Source organism: Gallus gallus, chromosome 12 (assembly GCF_016699485.2).
Source record: "Gallus gallus isolate bGalGal1 chromosome 12, bGalGal1.mat.broiler.GRCg7b, whole genome shotgun sequence".
Taxonomy (NCBI): domain Eukaryota; kingdom Metazoa; phylum Chordata; class Aves; order Galliformes; family Phasianidae; genus Gallus; species Gallus gallus.
The window spans coordinates 789,236-805,423 of NC_052543.1; the positions used below are offsets into that span (position 1 = coordinate 789,236).

Here is a 16,188-nt window from a genome sequence, read left to right on the forward strand (position 1 = left end):
CACTGGTGAATCCACACCTCGAGTGCTGTATTCAGTTTTGGGCCTCTCACTACACAGAAGACATTGAGGCCCTGGAGAATGTCCACAGAAGAGCAACAAAGCTGGTGGGGGGCTGCAGCACAAGCTTTATGAGGAGCAGATGAGGGAACTGGAATTATTCAGCCTGGGGAAGAGGAGGCTCAGGGGAGACATTATCACTCCTACAACTCCTTGAAAGGAGGCTGTGGCAAGGTGGGGGTCGGTCTCTTCTCCCATGTAACTAGGGATAGGACAAGAATGAATGGTCTCAAGTTGCACCACAGGAGGCTCAGACTGGATATTAGGAAGAATTTCTTCTCAGAAAGAGTAGTGAGGTATTGGAACAAGCTGTCCAGGGGAGCAGCAGAGTGACTGTCCCTAGAGGTGTTTAAGGAAAGGGGAGATGTAGTACTTAGGGACATGGTTTAGTGGGCAATAGTGCTGGTTGGTGGATGGTTGGACAAGATGATCTTAGAGATCATTTCCAAACTTAACGACTGTATGACTTGGCCTCTGCACTTAGATAGCTACAAGTATATCAGCTGGTTTTGCTTTATGATGCTTGCAATAGTGTATTAATAACGGTCATGTTACTAAACTTAAAGGTCAAGCCATCAGTTTGGGACAGATTACAGGACTTTAATCAATTTTTAAGAATTCTGAATTCAATTCTTATGTTTTCCATTATTTTACATTGTCGATATGACAATTTTTCACAGAATATTTTCCATTCAAGGCAGGTAACTGCTTTAGATGTGTTTTGAGATAAAATAAACCAGGACCCACCCCTATACCATTTCACAGCTACATGATAAAGCAAAAACCAAAACCAAAATTCCACTTATTTTTTTCCTCTCCCCTTCCTCTTGACTCACAGCAAACAGCAGCAGGAAAGCAACATCCACCCATTTGTCAAGCTTGACTTGGCTTGACTCATTTAATTTTCAGGAGTAATATGTGCTTCTTTTGTTACCAGGAAAAAAGGTAAAAAAATGTCAGGGTTTTAATAGTTGTTAGATAAATTGCATTTGTTTAAGAGAACATGAAGCAAGTGTGTGCCTTTTACCTAGGAGTTCTTTTTAAAATAACTCTTTTTAAAGGGGACATAAATAGAACAGATTACAATGGGTTGACAAAGACTGTTCACTTCTGTGCTATGTGATTGTAATCACTCTGCCACAGTTATACTGTCCTTTGCATAGCAGCTCAGACACAACGTGTCTTTTATTTTCCAAATCAGCAGCATTATGAATCTGCAAGGGGCCCTTACAAATCATTCTTTAGTTTAAGCATGTATTGCTATTTGACCCCTTTTGATTTTTCTTAATTTCTCTTCCCACTTCCATTTCTAGGCTTCAGAGATCACATCTGTCTGAAGTATATATACACACATGCTGGATATTTCCACTGAGTGATTTCTCAACAATTACCCGAGAAGTCCTGCAAGACTGTCCCATTACAAGCAATTCTAAGAAATGTAGCTTTCAACATGGCTTTTTAAAAAGACACTGTGTATTAGTACTTCAATAAAACTTCTCAAGGGATCTAAGCAAAACAGCTATATTGGAAGACAGAAAGCAAAGGAGAGAAGACAGTGAATGCTGCAAAAAGGCAGCAGTGTGAGGAATTCTTTAATGTCCAGTGATTCCTACTTCAACTGCTTTCAGGAGCTGGAATGGTTAGCAATAGTAATATTTTGATGCATAAGCAGCCACATTCTCCATTCCTACATTAGTTAATACAGATAACAACACAATTTCTTTTCTTTTCTTTTCTTTTTTTTTTTAGCACTTGGTAAGAATTCTCATGCTACTTAGAAATACAACACAAAAAAATAAGAGCAGAACAGCTGCATCAAATGCATTCAGTAGTCTTCTCACACAGCAAAAAAAATCACCAACAAGCCAAGCTCAAGGTGTGGGTGGGTGGGTGTGTTACATCCAAAGACAGTTATTTCTACAGTGGTCACATCGCTTCTTCAACTGCCAATGAGGCTGTCACTTCAGAATCAGTATGACACAGGAAAAATCCAGACTGTTGGTTACAAACACATCCCAAACTCCCTCTTGTTCCCAGTACATCACTCCCACTGCCTTCTTATGGCTGGCATTAACTTAAATGCAAGAATGTGACAAAACAAAATAATTTAATCCAGTTGCAAACAAATGCTTTTGGTTAGGTTAACTTGCAGATGAAGTCCCACACCCTACTTCAATACTCAGTTACATAAATACCAGGGCTTGTGAGAGAGAAGTAGTAAGAGAGGGAGGACTGAAAATGCCCTATTTATGCAGCAGCAACGACTCATGGCATGTTCAGATGTCATATAACCACATGGTTTCTGATTTGTCTCCTGTCCTTATATCAGCACATTAAAGTTTCTGCGATGTACAGAAAGACACATAAAAAGTTCTCATCACTTTTTTTCCTCTCAAGTTCTGATTTCCAAGTATGAATGGTAACTTAAAGGAGTGATATTTTTTCCTCCAAGAATTATGTGTAGCATTTTCTAAAAAATGAAACATGCCAGAACTCTAACACTCAAATCTAGCTTTTTACAAAATGTAAGGAAAAGCTTAAAAGTGGATGCTAGGCTACTTAAGTATTACAATTAAACTCTCACATCCTAACCTTGTATTTGATATAAGGACCTATTATTTCATAAGAAGGGTCACAGAAAACCTACTAATTGAAAACAACATTGACATATACAAAACATACCCTGCAAGATTTTCCTCAGCTGAATGAGGAAAATTGAATTTTTCCTTTAAAAATATTTTAACTGACTTAATAATTAGAATATGGATATCATATTGGATATACTAAAACTGCTCTGTCTAATCATTCCACAGACTAGTAAATCAAAATGTAAATCTGTTCTGTATATGTGATAAAACACTATCGCTTTTTGTTTAAATGGGTTGAGGAAGGAATGAGGAATACCAGCATTTAAAGGTCTCTCAAGGAACATGTTTACCTGTGGTGGAGTATAAGGCATGATATCCAATTCACTAGTTAAGGGGGTCTGAAGCTGAGGCATAGAAGGTGTTTCAGTGATATCACCTTCCTCTTCTCCCATCTCTTCCATGTCCTCATCTCCTCCTTCCAACTCAGCAAATTTTGCTTCTAGCTGCTGGATTTTCTTCTCCAGAAGTGGAGATGGTTCCTTCTGAGGAACTATGGGTTTTCTGAAAGGCACAGGAAGAAGACAAAAGACAGATGAGAATATTACTCATACTCAACAAGGCACACCAAATATTTTGAAGAGAAAACCAACTTTTCTTCCTATATGACTGAACATGGAAAAAAATGGTGACTCAGGATGTGCCAGTGCTTGTTTTCACAACACTGAGCAGAAATCATTTTGTATCTCTACCCAGCATTTCATTTGAGCCGCTTAGTTTTTTTTTCTTCTCAATTTATGAGTTAGAAGGGGATTTCAATGCTGAAAATAGTTCATCTCTGCAACAGAATACAGTTAACACCACAACCTCCTTCATTTTTCTTTAATAATAAATTAATATATCAGGTTTCACCATCTTGAATGGGAGTCATTACCCATATTCAAGACTCATGTATTTTAACAATATCCCAGATCATTTACTCATCTGATAAAATAACAACTTTACTAAATTCAGGAGAAGAAAATGTAATCATCTGCTGGCATTTAGACCATGAAAAGACTCACATTATTTGGTCTTGTTCCCAAAACATCCTTTAAAGGATGCGTGACCAGTCAAATTCCATCCTCTCCTACAACTGACTTTTATGTATGTGCAGGATCTGCCTGTAATGAAGTCAGTTTATACTGTGGCAACTTGCACAGTACTGCCTTTTGGATTTGTGACCAAAACAGTGTTGATAACAAATAGACATTTCAGTTCATGCTGAACAGTGTTGTCACATTCTCAAAGACCTGTTTTTTTTCCCCTCCACTCCACACTTTCACAGTGAACAGGCTGGAAATGGGCAAAAAGCTGTGTGGGGGAACAGACAGGATAGCTGATCCCAACTAAAGAAAGGGATACAGAACCACAGAATGGTTCAAGTTGAAAGGGACCTTAAAGGTCCCAAGCCCTGCCAAGAGCTCATTGCCACCCACTAGAGATCAGGCTACCAAGGGCCCTCCCAACCTGGCCTTAAACATCTCCATATTCAACAGAGTGAAAGGAAGATGATGGATTTGTGGTTATGGCATTTGTCTTTCCAAGAAACAACAGCTTGTGCTGAGGCCCTGCTTTTCAGCAAGTAGCTAAACATCTGCCAGCTGATGGGAAGTAGCAAATTCCTATTTTGCTTTGCTTGCATGCATAGCTTTGCATCAGTAATTATACTGTCTTTTTATTAACAAAAGAGTGTTTTCTTGCTTTTGCCCTTTTCTTTTCTTCGTCACACTAAGGGGAGTGTGCAAGTGGCTGAATAGGGGCTCAGATGCCGGGTGGGTCAACCCACCATAATACACAGTGCTCCTCATTCCCATAACATTTTTACCTAAAATAATATATTTCATCATCGACAACTTTTGCAGAGAGCGAAAATCTCTTGAGCCCCTTAAATTTCTTCATTTGTTTGTCGCTTTCGTTGTAGCGGCTCTCACAGAGGAAAACATCGTTTTCAGAAATTTCAGTTGGTCTGCAGCAGAGGAAGTCCTTGAACGACAGAACAGCACACTTGCCTGCAGAAATGAAAAGAGCTGTGTAAGAAGGCAGCTCCTTTATAAAACAGGGTGGAAACTCAAATTTTCGCTAATCACGTAAATATCAGCACAGTATTTGACCCAACTATGGCAAAATACATCAGTTGACATCTCTGTCAAATAATGTCACTCATGAGAAACCTACGCCAACTGAATGCAGCTTTTGGATTTTTTTTTTAAAGAATTAAAAAAAAAAACAATTAAAAGATTAACAACAAAAAAAAAAGCCATCACTAGTCTGTAACACAGTATTTAGCACAGCATCTAGATTACAGAATGAAGTACATAACAGTCATCTTATTCAACAAACCAAATATCAACCTCCTCCTGGGCTGACTTTCGAGGTACATATACTGGAATAATTACATTAATGAACAAGAATAATAGGACTTTCCTGCTCATTGACTTTAGATTTTTGCTTGTTTTTTTCTTTTAAATGTACAGAGTGCCCAGTGGATTTAAAGTTGCTAGGAATTACCCAAAATGCAAGACATAGGACAGGTCTCCTCCAAGTTACTCAGAAACACTTCCTTCTTGTAGAACATTTTAGTTGGTTCATGTTCAGTTTCTTCAGGATGGATGAAGATTGGACCAAAGAAATACGCAGCTCCATCTCGAACCCACATCTTTTCGATTCTGCAAAGAAAAACACATCGCTGACATCAATGCAAGGCCATCCTTACTGAAGGAGTAAGCAAGATACACCAGGCTGCTCAGGAAGACTGTGGGCATGAAATGAGTACAGAAGTGCAGCCTGTTCTGACTGCACAGCTGCCACCTTTTTTTTTTAAAAAAAAAAAAAAAAAAATAGGCTGATACAATTCCACCTCAGCCTATTACGAGCTTCTAACACACGGTTTCATTCAGAAGATTTTTTTTTCCCCCATCCTCTTCTACACTTTTTTGCAACAATTCAGTCTTTTGCCCAAGGTATTTTTATAGACACAAACGGCAATAAAACAGTGGCACCTACCTTCCTACCCGAGGTCGCACTAATCCATGCGATTTTATGAAGACGCAGTCCCCAACCTTAAGCCACATATCATTGTAACAGAGCTGCTCAAAGTAATGGCAACCAGGTTCCCCATTAGACATTTCTACTGGAACATCTTCTTTGTCCTGCAGAAGAATATGCACTTAGAAACTTGTGGGACAAAGGAAAAGCAAACAACTACAGTGATGCCAGGTGCAAGTAGAATAGTATTCGCTCTACCTTTATGACAACAATAATAGGCAACACACCAACCAGACAAGTAAAAGCAAAAATGAGGGGACTCAGAATTCAGAAAATGAAATATCCAAGCCATAGCTATCCCCTATGCATGTTGCAAGCCTTCCTATTTCATAATCAAAGCTATAATTTTGCCAGTAATTCACAGATCCTTTTTTTGTGCTATCACTACAAAGTTATAAACTTTGAAGCCTTATCTGTCGACTTTGATGGTTTATTTTAAAGCACACTAAAACTTACAGGAGGCAAGAATTCAGTGTTTGGTGAAGTTAAGAGAAATAAAAATGTAATGATTATCTCTTATAGTTATACGACTCCTCCATGCTTTTGTTAAGAACAGAATCATGCAGTTTGTGCTATTTTAATTTCTCTTTGGTGCCTCATTTGACTTTTCAGTTTGTTATTTCAGAAAGCCAATGAAAACACAGGATATCCCCTCAGTGTGTGTCAGGAAAAGACTTTAGAAGCTTTCATCCTCTTGGAAGAAAGAATTTCTTCTTTTGTCACGAAGCAAATAAATACAGTAATACACACAATGTGTATAGTAATGAGCATGCTGGACATCCCATTTTGAGGCTCTGTTAAAGTGCTCAGAATGTAAAACAGACTCATTTCATTACTCCAAATTTATTTCATATAAATTGTGTTAAGCAATTAAATTTTCTGCAATTAAACAAGTATACTTCCTTATCTTACAACTTTAAACACAATAAACCATTTTACCTTGTAGGTTGGGCAGAAAAAAGCAGTTTGAAAATAAACTACTCAGTTATTAACCACAAACAAGTCACAGTGTTTATTATGTACTGCTTACTGCTGCCTAGATGCTGACAACTTTATGAAAGGCTACTTAAAGAAAGCAGGTTAGCATCACTGTCAGATGAAATTAGACTTTTAGATCCACTGATTCTCCAGGATTGCAACAAAATTTTTAGTAGAAATATTATTTTCTACTGAAGCAGTAAAGAAAAAAATAACCCTTAACAGGGTCACAAAAAAGCATTTGTAAAACCTAGCAAATAGGTACACAACTCATTTTTTGCTTAGATTATATTTTGTTTTTATCTACATAATTCACGTATAATAATTTTAAACATGAATATTACATGTATGCTTTCCCATGGCTAGATGTTGAGAAACCTAAGTTACGCAGGCTTAAACTTCATCATTCTTTATCTGTCGAACATAACAAACATTAACCATTTCATCTTGCATACCTTCTCAAGATGAAGGATACTTTCTCCCACCTTACTGTCATCTAATGTATCAGAGTGTTTCTCCTCCTCTGCTTTGTCTGTATTAGCAAATACAGAAGCAACACGGACCACAGGCAGGGGCACATCTCGTGGGACAAATCTTACAGAGCTTACAGGCATAGTCCACAGTTTAATCTTTTTAAAAGATTTTGTCTTTGCGGAATAACGTGACTCACAGACATACACATCCTCATCTCTAAAGTTTTCAGGACACAATTTAAAATATTCCTGCAGAATGAAGAGGATTACATTTTTAGGTGAAACATTTCAGCAACATATGCACACCCCAACACCCACCAGAGATACAGTATGCTCCCTTTTGTGCGCTCCAACTTTTCCTATGCATTTATCAGAAGCCTTTTCAGACTGATAAAGCCCGTCTGCTGAATTCTTCTCTTACAGTTTCACAAGAACAATAGGGTATCAAACATGGGACAGATAGGAGAGACTTCATCTTCTTACCAAGAATGCACTCAAGGGGAATCTCAAGTATCCCTCAGCCCCAAACCTACATCCTTTAAGACATTACCTGCAATTTCTCTACTAGACGCTCTGAGAAATTCATTAGTTACTTATCTAATTCATAATTGATCCCACAAAGCAACCGGCACTGAAAATCAGTGTCACCTGGATGAAAGTAAACGAAGAACAGAAACAGTACATGGGAGCAAATCCTTTTTAAGTTTTTTTTCTTGGTATTAGTAAAATGCCTACCAATCAGAATACCTACACCTCTTCAAGAAAATAGCACAGAGCATATTAAGTCAATAAACAAATCAGTCCAAAGAGTTTCTCACCTTAACAAACATGACCACACATTTACCCAAAATTTTGCTAACCGGAACTTTATTATAATAGTCACTTTTAAAAACCTCCTTCTCCAAGAACTTTCTTGTTGCAAGATGAAATGTTTCATTTGGTCGATAAAACCAACAGCCATATAGCCATTTCTCTCCTTTAAAAAAAGAAACAAAAAGAGAGGGAGAAAGGAAGAGATCTAAAAAGGTGCAGTTCATGAAGAAGCAAAACAAACTGTAAATGGTTTTATTTATCAGATAGCCACATAATAATCAGTGAAGCAAACTTAACCAATTTAAAATGGGAAGACTCCTTTACTGCTTTGGGTAAAGAAAATTAGGTTTCTTAGAAATCCTGCAAACTTTTTTTCCCCCAAGAAAATAAATTCCATCTTTATTTTGCTGAGTTCTACAGAATAGATTATTTACAGGAAACACAGTCTGCAACTCATCTACAGATATCTTTACTTCCAAGCCTCCAAACAGCTTCCAACATCTGCAGTTATACGTGTCCAACTCTGGTTCAGAAATTTCTATTACCATCCTTCTGCACCTAAATTAGGAGAAGCTCAATTCATTTCAAAATGCCTATTTTCTGAGATGCTGACAATTTGGGGATGAGCAGGGAAGAAGATCAAAAAAGCATGTGTTGATCCAAGAACTTTCTATTCATAATTATTGTGGGACAGAGCAACTCAGAAACAAGAAAAAATAGTCACCAGTCCACACATTTCTGCAAATTCAATAGTTAACAAAGAAAAGGCTCAAATTTGAAGATGAAAATAGTAATAAGCTTCACTGTATTGTCTTTCTGTATGAAAAGCATCCTTACCAGCAGAATCTTCCCACAGCCTCTCAATACAGACTATGTGAGGTTGCAGGTTTGCTTCAGCAGGCTCCACATAGACATAGTCTCCTACGTGGTACATGCTGTTCTTGAAGCTGCAATCCTGGCTGTAAGTCCGATGCAAGCTTGACAGCCCAGCTGAGCCAGAAGAGTCTTCACTCTTTTCAGCTTCTGTTTTCAAGAACAGGTGGAAAACAAACATTACTAATTCTACATTTACATGTTAGCCATGACTTCTGATGTGAACACTTTCTCCCTTCGCTTAGTGCTGAATAACTCACTCTTCTATGAAGAACAATAAAAGAGTGTCCTCAGAACAACAGAGGGACTCTAAAATCAAACTATCAGCTTCTTAATCATTCAGGAATTATGTTTCCCGGATTGAATCAAAGAAGTTTTGTTCAGTGAATTACTTTAAAATTGTAATGACAATAATTAATTATAAATCAGTATTTTTGTTAGTATTGTTGAGCATAACATGTATGCAAGAGTAAGTAAACGTGAAGAAAAGGAGATGGCTGCAAGCAGGTGAATGACCACAGACTGGTAACGCTTGTTGGCTACCAGTGTAGTGTTGAGCAGGCATTGAGCTCTGCTCTCTGGTGAGGGAACAGCACAGAGCTGCTGTGTCAGGGGAGGGTCAGGTGAGAGTTAGGGAGGTGCTGGGGTCCCCAGGGCAGTGGTCACAACCCCAAGCTGCCAGAGCTCAAGAAGCATTTGGACACTGCTCTCAGACATAGGAATTGGATTTTAGGTGGTCCTGTGCGGAGCCTGGAGCTGCACTTGATGATCCTCATGGGTCCCTTTCAGCTTTGGATATTCCAGAATAAATGGCCAAACTGAACCACCTGAGTTTTTAATCAAGCCCTCCAGGTGAGGAAAGAGAAACACTAACAAGACTGACCTCAAAAGCCTCCAGAAAGGCATATATTGCTTTCTTTGGGCTTTTTAGCTCCCAGTGGAAGACTGAAAAAGGGTATAACAGCTGCTGTCCCCTTACAGTACTGAGCTAGTTGGAGCAACCAGCTTTACTGCTGCTGACCTTAGCGTCACATGGGAAGACAAACGGCATCAGAAAGACAGCTGAAGGACAAGGAACTAACAGCCCTGCTCCTGTCTGTGGAACGGAACATCTGGAGGGCTGTGTTGACTCCCCAGGGGACATGTTCCACCAGCCATTATATGTGCAGAAAACGTGAAATGCAAAAGATCTTCACAGTGGTTATCCTGTCCCACGAAAGCTAGACGCCTTTTTCCTCTTCACGTTCACAGCAGCCAAATAAGAAATGCAAGAGGCTTACTTTGATGTCATCTCTTCAGTAACGTTAAAGTATGATTAGAGAGAACACCTTCAGCATATCAAGAAAAATTATGTTTGCCAAAAAGTAAATGATTCAGAGGTCCATTGGAACAGTCACTGCTAAGTTTATTATCAGCTACAATAAAACCTACCCTATTATTTTCTTTTCTAATATCCTTGGAATAAGGCTATTGTTACCTCCATGTGTTCTATTAAAGAGTTTACATAGGGTTAGTAACTACATATGTCCCTGTTTCAAAGCCACGTGACCCACCTGATAAGGATCAAAATAAAATAAATCTCTCAGCACCATAAAATATAACCTTCAGCAGGTGAAGCTGCAGTAACAGCAGAGCATGCATGATACGCATAGGTATATTTCTCAGTACATTTAGTACCAACGAAAAGAAAATAGCTACCTCTTTTCTCCTCCTCTCTTTTGAGTTTATCCTCCTCTATTTCTTTGGGTAGCTTTTCCTTCTTCTCTTTTTCTACATCATTGTGAAGGTGCTTGGTGGTATAACTGAGAGCAGGCGACAGAAGAATCTCTCCATTTTTACAAAGTTCATCTCGAATTTTAATGAAGAACTGTTGAAGTTCAACTGCATCCTCATAAATCTCTGAATCCGTCCTGTACAAAAGCAGGTACAATATAACATGGCAGAAACATACTCTGTGCAGTCAAAAAGGATCCTACACACACCCACACACCCACCCAGCCACCCCCATGGACCACCATATTTTACAATAAAACTCCTCTTTAAACAAATAATACTCTTTTATATTATATATACACACACACACACACACACTTCTATAGACTGTTCGTAAAATTCCCCTCACCACAGATTATTTCAGTATCTAATTTGGCTACTAGCTTAAAACCGAAAGTGTAAACCTAGAAGGCTAAGCCTTGCTTGTCTCCTAGCCTTTACTTGAAAGTATTTACAAAATGAAAGTTTAGCTAATTAAGCTTAACCTGTGCTACTTTTCAAATCTGAGTAGCAGATTACACTGTATTTCAGCTACAAAGTTCATCATATGGAAAGAAAAGGTATTTTTAGCATGAAGAAGGTTATAAAGGGCTATGTTTACATCTCCTGAAAAATGAAACAGCAATTGATTGTCTGTGACCTAAGTGAACAGTTTCCAATCAAACACAACTGAGTAATTACAGGTTGTTTTTATCTGCAGAGTTATGCAGCTGAAGATGGCCTTTGCCTTTTTTGAAACTTACTGTAGGCTTTCCAAGTACAAAACTTAAAAATCTCAGTGAAGGTGAAGAAAAAGGCAGATTAGAGCAATCATCACTCCCAGATTGCTCGACAGCTACACAGATACACCTACCAATTTAGGGAAGCATTTCAGGATCCACCTCTAGGTGGAACACTGACAAACTCAGAGATCATTTGCAATGTAAAGTAATGCTGACTTCTTATTAAAGAATTTTAAAGAAAAAAGAACAAGATTATTCAACGTAACTCAGGTCGATACAGTAAAAACAAAACAAAAAATAGCACCCAAATGAGCAAGCAAAGCAAAAGAACAAAACAAAAGAGACTGCTTCCAAGAAAATAATGACAAATTTTAATCAAAATTATATTAGGCAAACTGCATGGTACCAACGGGATGGGTGATGTGTGCTAAAGCTTCACTTTACCAACAGATTTGTGTGCTTACTCATAACAAGTGGCACCACAGACAATGGCAAGTCATGCTCCATCTGCTAGTATGATGTCAGTTTGTTTTACAGTTTATCTAAAAGCAGTAATGTTGTATATAGAAGTTCTAAAATAGCAGAAAAATGAAAGATGAAAGCCAACTGCTTGAGACTAAAATTACTTGCCACTGGCCCTCAACAGTCTGTTCATTTTCCAGCACTACTTCTGAGAACTTAAAGAGTAATAGTAATATTAACAAAGATGTCTTTCCTAATTCAAGATAAACACTGCCGGAAGTTTTGAAGGGCTCACAGCTTTGGAACAAACACGGTTTTCATAAGGTGTGCCTTTAGAAGATTAACATCAAAACTATAACAAAGCCTAAGTCTTTCCTTGTTTATAAAAGAAAACATTCCTTTGAAGACACGAATGAGCTAAAATTTCTAAGCACTCAATCCAAGAAAAGCAAACACTAAAAAATAAGAACTTCAGTCTCCCTTACTAGCAAAACACGCTGTAAGAGAACAGATAGCTGCAAAATATGGCTTTGCTCACCTGTTCATTCTCCTTGCCCTCTCCAGTACCTCAAACATATTCTCCTGGAATAAGTCCAGTCGTCTGTAGCGATTATTTTCAACATTTTTTCGGATAATATCAAAAGTCAGAGGAGGTTTATTTGGGAAGTTGGGATCAACAGCAGGAATTTCAGCTAGGGAATCACTGTAGCATCTGCCCTCATCGTCCTGGTGGCTCATAACAGATACAAAAAGGTTATGGATAAGTTCCTGAATTAGCAAAGTGACATTGGGCACATGAGAATCCTCATCTCCTTCTATCTCTCTTCGAGTTTCAAGCAAAACTTTATGCAGGACCAGGGCATCTTTATAAATCAAAGATTCTGGCTCATTGTAGGTGCAAGCGTTGTTGAACATCATCACGAAGTCTTCTACCATGGAATCAATATCCTGGTATTTATTGGCCATCATATGACTTCTGATCTTCTCCATGTCAACTGGCTTCTTAATGGTTATGTAGTAGTCGGGCAGCTCAGACCTAGATGGCAGCCGCAAGAAGATGGCACTCAGCCGCCTGCCTCGTTTGTCTGTGTAATTCTTAACTGCTTCATACACCTCGTTCAATTTCTGCTGCATTGGGGTCATATATTTTGATTTTTTGGGAGAAATGCCACTTTTTCTACCTATGTAGACAAAAGAAGAAAAAAAATCATTACAAAAACAAGTATCAGTACTTCTTTGTCTATGCCTTTCTATTAGAGAAATGCCCAGTGAAGAAGCACTTTACAGCACAAGCAAAGAAACCACTGAGCCTAATCCTCAGAATTCTCAGCTTCTTTTCTTAATTCTCATAATTGCATAGCATTTTTTTTTAATGCTACTTTTAGTAAACACTGAATCATACATTCCTTTAAGGCCCAGCAGGCAAAGGTCTCCTCAGACTTCAGGATGGAAAACAATTTTTCCCCTCACCTAACCTTTTTAGTAAGTTGCTTTAAATTCAATTTGGCCTTATTAGCTCTTCATGTATTTTTCCTCCATATCCATTAAAAATCCAGGTTTTCACTAGTGCCAAAATTAAGCATTATAAATCAGAAATATCAGATCCTTCTATCACAGGTTTATGCCAAATTAGAATTTCTAAGGATAAAATAATGCATCTCACTGGGTTATGAGTCAGAGGAGCTTCTTGATTTATTCAAAGTCTCCACTACTGTACTGCACAGTACCTGCCAGTGAATTCCCTAACTGTACTGTACCAAAGAGGTGCACATTTCTGTTTTCAACAATGACTCAAAAGGACTGCACACAGTTACTCTCTTAAAATCTTTCTCTGCAATGTAAATCTCCTCAGCTAACTTCTGAACAGATTTGAGTAGTAACAAATTAGTTTTTAAGGGCAACAGCCCCAAGAATGGACACTGTCACAAACTTTGCTTCTGTGCTTTCAATATTCTTCAATAAATCATCGCATTTCCTTCATCATTCTGTGGAAATCCCAGATATCTGACCAGGAAAACTATGGTTGACTCAGTTTGAGAAGCATCTTACTTGTAAGCACACATTACACAAGTGTTTCTGAGTACCCAGTGTAGCATCTAACGTTAGGATAATATGCCATGTGCCACATCATTCCAACAGTTCTTAACTTCTCCTTCTTTATTCTGTTACTTTTCTTAGAAATTGCAGTATGCAATAGCTCAGTTTCTAATACGCATATATAAAAACCACTGTTGGCATCATAATTTTGAAAATAAAATCATTCTCTGTCTGACAGCGTAAAAACGCAGACAACATCTTCCATTTCAAAAGGATGAGTCTGCCAGCCTGTATTCCTGGATTGGGCAAGCGGTCAATTGAAGCATGGCAATTTATAATGTTGCCTTACTTAGCTTTAGTTTAGGGGATGCAACATCATCATCTTCAGGCAGTGGTCCAAGTTCTTTCCTTTTTTCTTTGAGGATCTTTTCCAGCATGTGGGCATCATTGTAAACCTATTGATCAGTAATCAAAAACAAAACAAACAAACACAAAAGCAAGTTTACTGTGTTTGCCTCACACAGTATGAAGAACTTTCCTGATGCACTCTAGCATAAGGTGATTAACTTTATGGCAGTAATTCCTACTGTCTCAGGGTGCTGAGATTTGGTCAAATACAGACCTTAATGACGAGTTTAGTACTAGTCCTCTTGGAACACTTAGATGCTATTTTGAAAAAGATGGAGGCAAAATCAACTATTTGGTTAGAAGAAGGTATTATTTTTCAAATATACACATTCAGCATATGTATAAAGGTAAGCAGAATTGATAAACATAAATCAGTGAGATATAAAAGTTTAATAAATTAGCCAATTAAACTACTTTTCTATTTCAGACTAGAAAACAAGGTTAAGTTGTCTTATCAACTTCCCCATCAAATCATTCCGTTCAACAATCTCTCCAACTAATGCAGCTTCATTACAGAAGAAATGCCTAGAACGGCACTCCTAGGTCATCAAATCCAAGTCCAGAACAGGCAACTGTTTCTGCATGTCATCTGATCACGTTTCTGATTAGCAGCAACCAGAGGTTTCTCAGTGTCACCCTGTTCTGCAAGATCAAGCTTGCTCACTCAGAAACACAATTTTAGCTCCCAAGCATTCTCCTGACCATCTATGCCCCTTTCTGCCCAACGTCACCTTATGATCACTCTTTTAACTGTTCATTACAATATATTCGTAAGTGAAAAGCATATTCATTTCAGATTACTTCTGCTACGCTAACAAGTCCATTCTTCTAATCTGATCTTCCACATTCTCTACTTCCATGATAGTGACACTGTTTTTCTTTCAACTAATAGATCCCTCTCAGAGGTTCTGAGCTCCTCAACAAGCACTGGTGACCCTTCACAGTGCAAATACCTTCATCTGATAAATAATGAAAATTTAATAATCAGCTTAGTGTTATTATTAACACATTAGGAGATATTCAGCTGACAGTTCATTGTAGTGAAGGAATAAGCCAAGCTAACAGGAAATAAGTGTAATCTTCATAGTTAAATAATTAAGAGAGCATGCTTCTCTTCATATTTATACAATTACATAGCAAAACAGAATTTAAACTCTAGGAGAAAGGAAGTCACATTTCTGTTTTATCTCAGTAAATAATTACCATAAATACTGGAACTAATAGTCAAAGCTAAAAAATCCAGCTGCGTATCTGCATATAAGGTTAAGCGTGACTGCAGAATCAAAACAGTACCTGGGAGCCTTCCTCGTTATAATGCCTTGCATTTCGGAACATGAGCTTCATATCGTCAATCATGGCTTCTTCCCCTACATACTTATCATTACGGATGTTGTGTTCTATCATTTTCAAGTCCATTGGCTCTAAGATAATTTTATAGTAATCTGGATAGTCCTTTTTGGATGGCTTAACCATAAACAGATCGCAAAGCCGTCTGCCTGTGCCTGATTCTCGAGCTTCTAGAACTGCATTGTACAAGATCTTCATTCGTTGCTTTCGCATGTTCTTTTTACTGTTAGGATATGGAAAAGAATAAAAAGGAAAAGAATAAATGCTAAAGGTTCTTCTTCCAGCATTAATATCAAAATGACATTATTCTCTAAAATAAGAAAACAAGCACAAATTTAAGACGGAGTAGTATATATGTAAGTCTGTGCTGGCTTTCCAAATGAATTTGCAAATAACGACAGCATCACCATCAGTACTCTGCTAAATAAACAGAAAACCATCTATAAAGATATTATTTTCCCCTTATTCACCTTGTTTTTAAGCATTCTACAGAATAAAACAAATTACTCGCTTTAAAAAATAAAAATACAAAAGATCAGATGGAGCTCCAAGCACTTTCCAGCTGCAGGGAGA

The 16,188-nt window shown here is 37.9% G+C and overlaps 1 protein-coding gene across 22 annotated transcripts in view; it reads right to left on the bottom strand.

Annotated features, from left to right (window-relative positions):
• Positions 1–16,188, bottom strand: part of PBRM1 (polybromo 1) — a 62,351-nt gene that overhangs the window by 18,140 nt on the left and 28,023 nt on the right. For all 22 annotated transcript variants that reach the window (NM_205165.3, XM_040646126.2, XM_040646121.2 and 19 more), the window contains 11 exons: positions 15,562–15,838; positions 14,210–14,315; positions 12,362–13,004; positions 10,565–10,776; positions 8,831–9,016; positions 7,999–8,156; positions 7,163–7,429; positions 5,688–5,833; positions 5,193–5,350; positions 4,510–4,693; positions 2,996–3,206 (listed from right to left, as the gene is read on the bottom strand). In NM_205165.3, coding sequence (NP_990496.3) covers positions 2,996–3,206; positions 4,510–4,693; positions 5,193–5,350; positions 5,688–5,833; positions 7,163–7,429; positions 7,999–8,156; positions 8,831–9,016; positions 10,565–10,776; positions 12,362–13,004; positions 14,210–14,315; positions 15,562–15,838 — 2,548 coding nt within the window. The remainder of the gene's footprint in view (positions 1–2,995; positions 3,207–4,509; positions 4,694–5,192; positions 5,351–5,687; positions 5,834–7,162; positions 7,430–7,998; positions 8,157–8,830; positions 9,017–10,564; positions 10,777–12,361; positions 13,005–14,209; positions 14,316–15,561; positions 15,839–16,188) is intronic.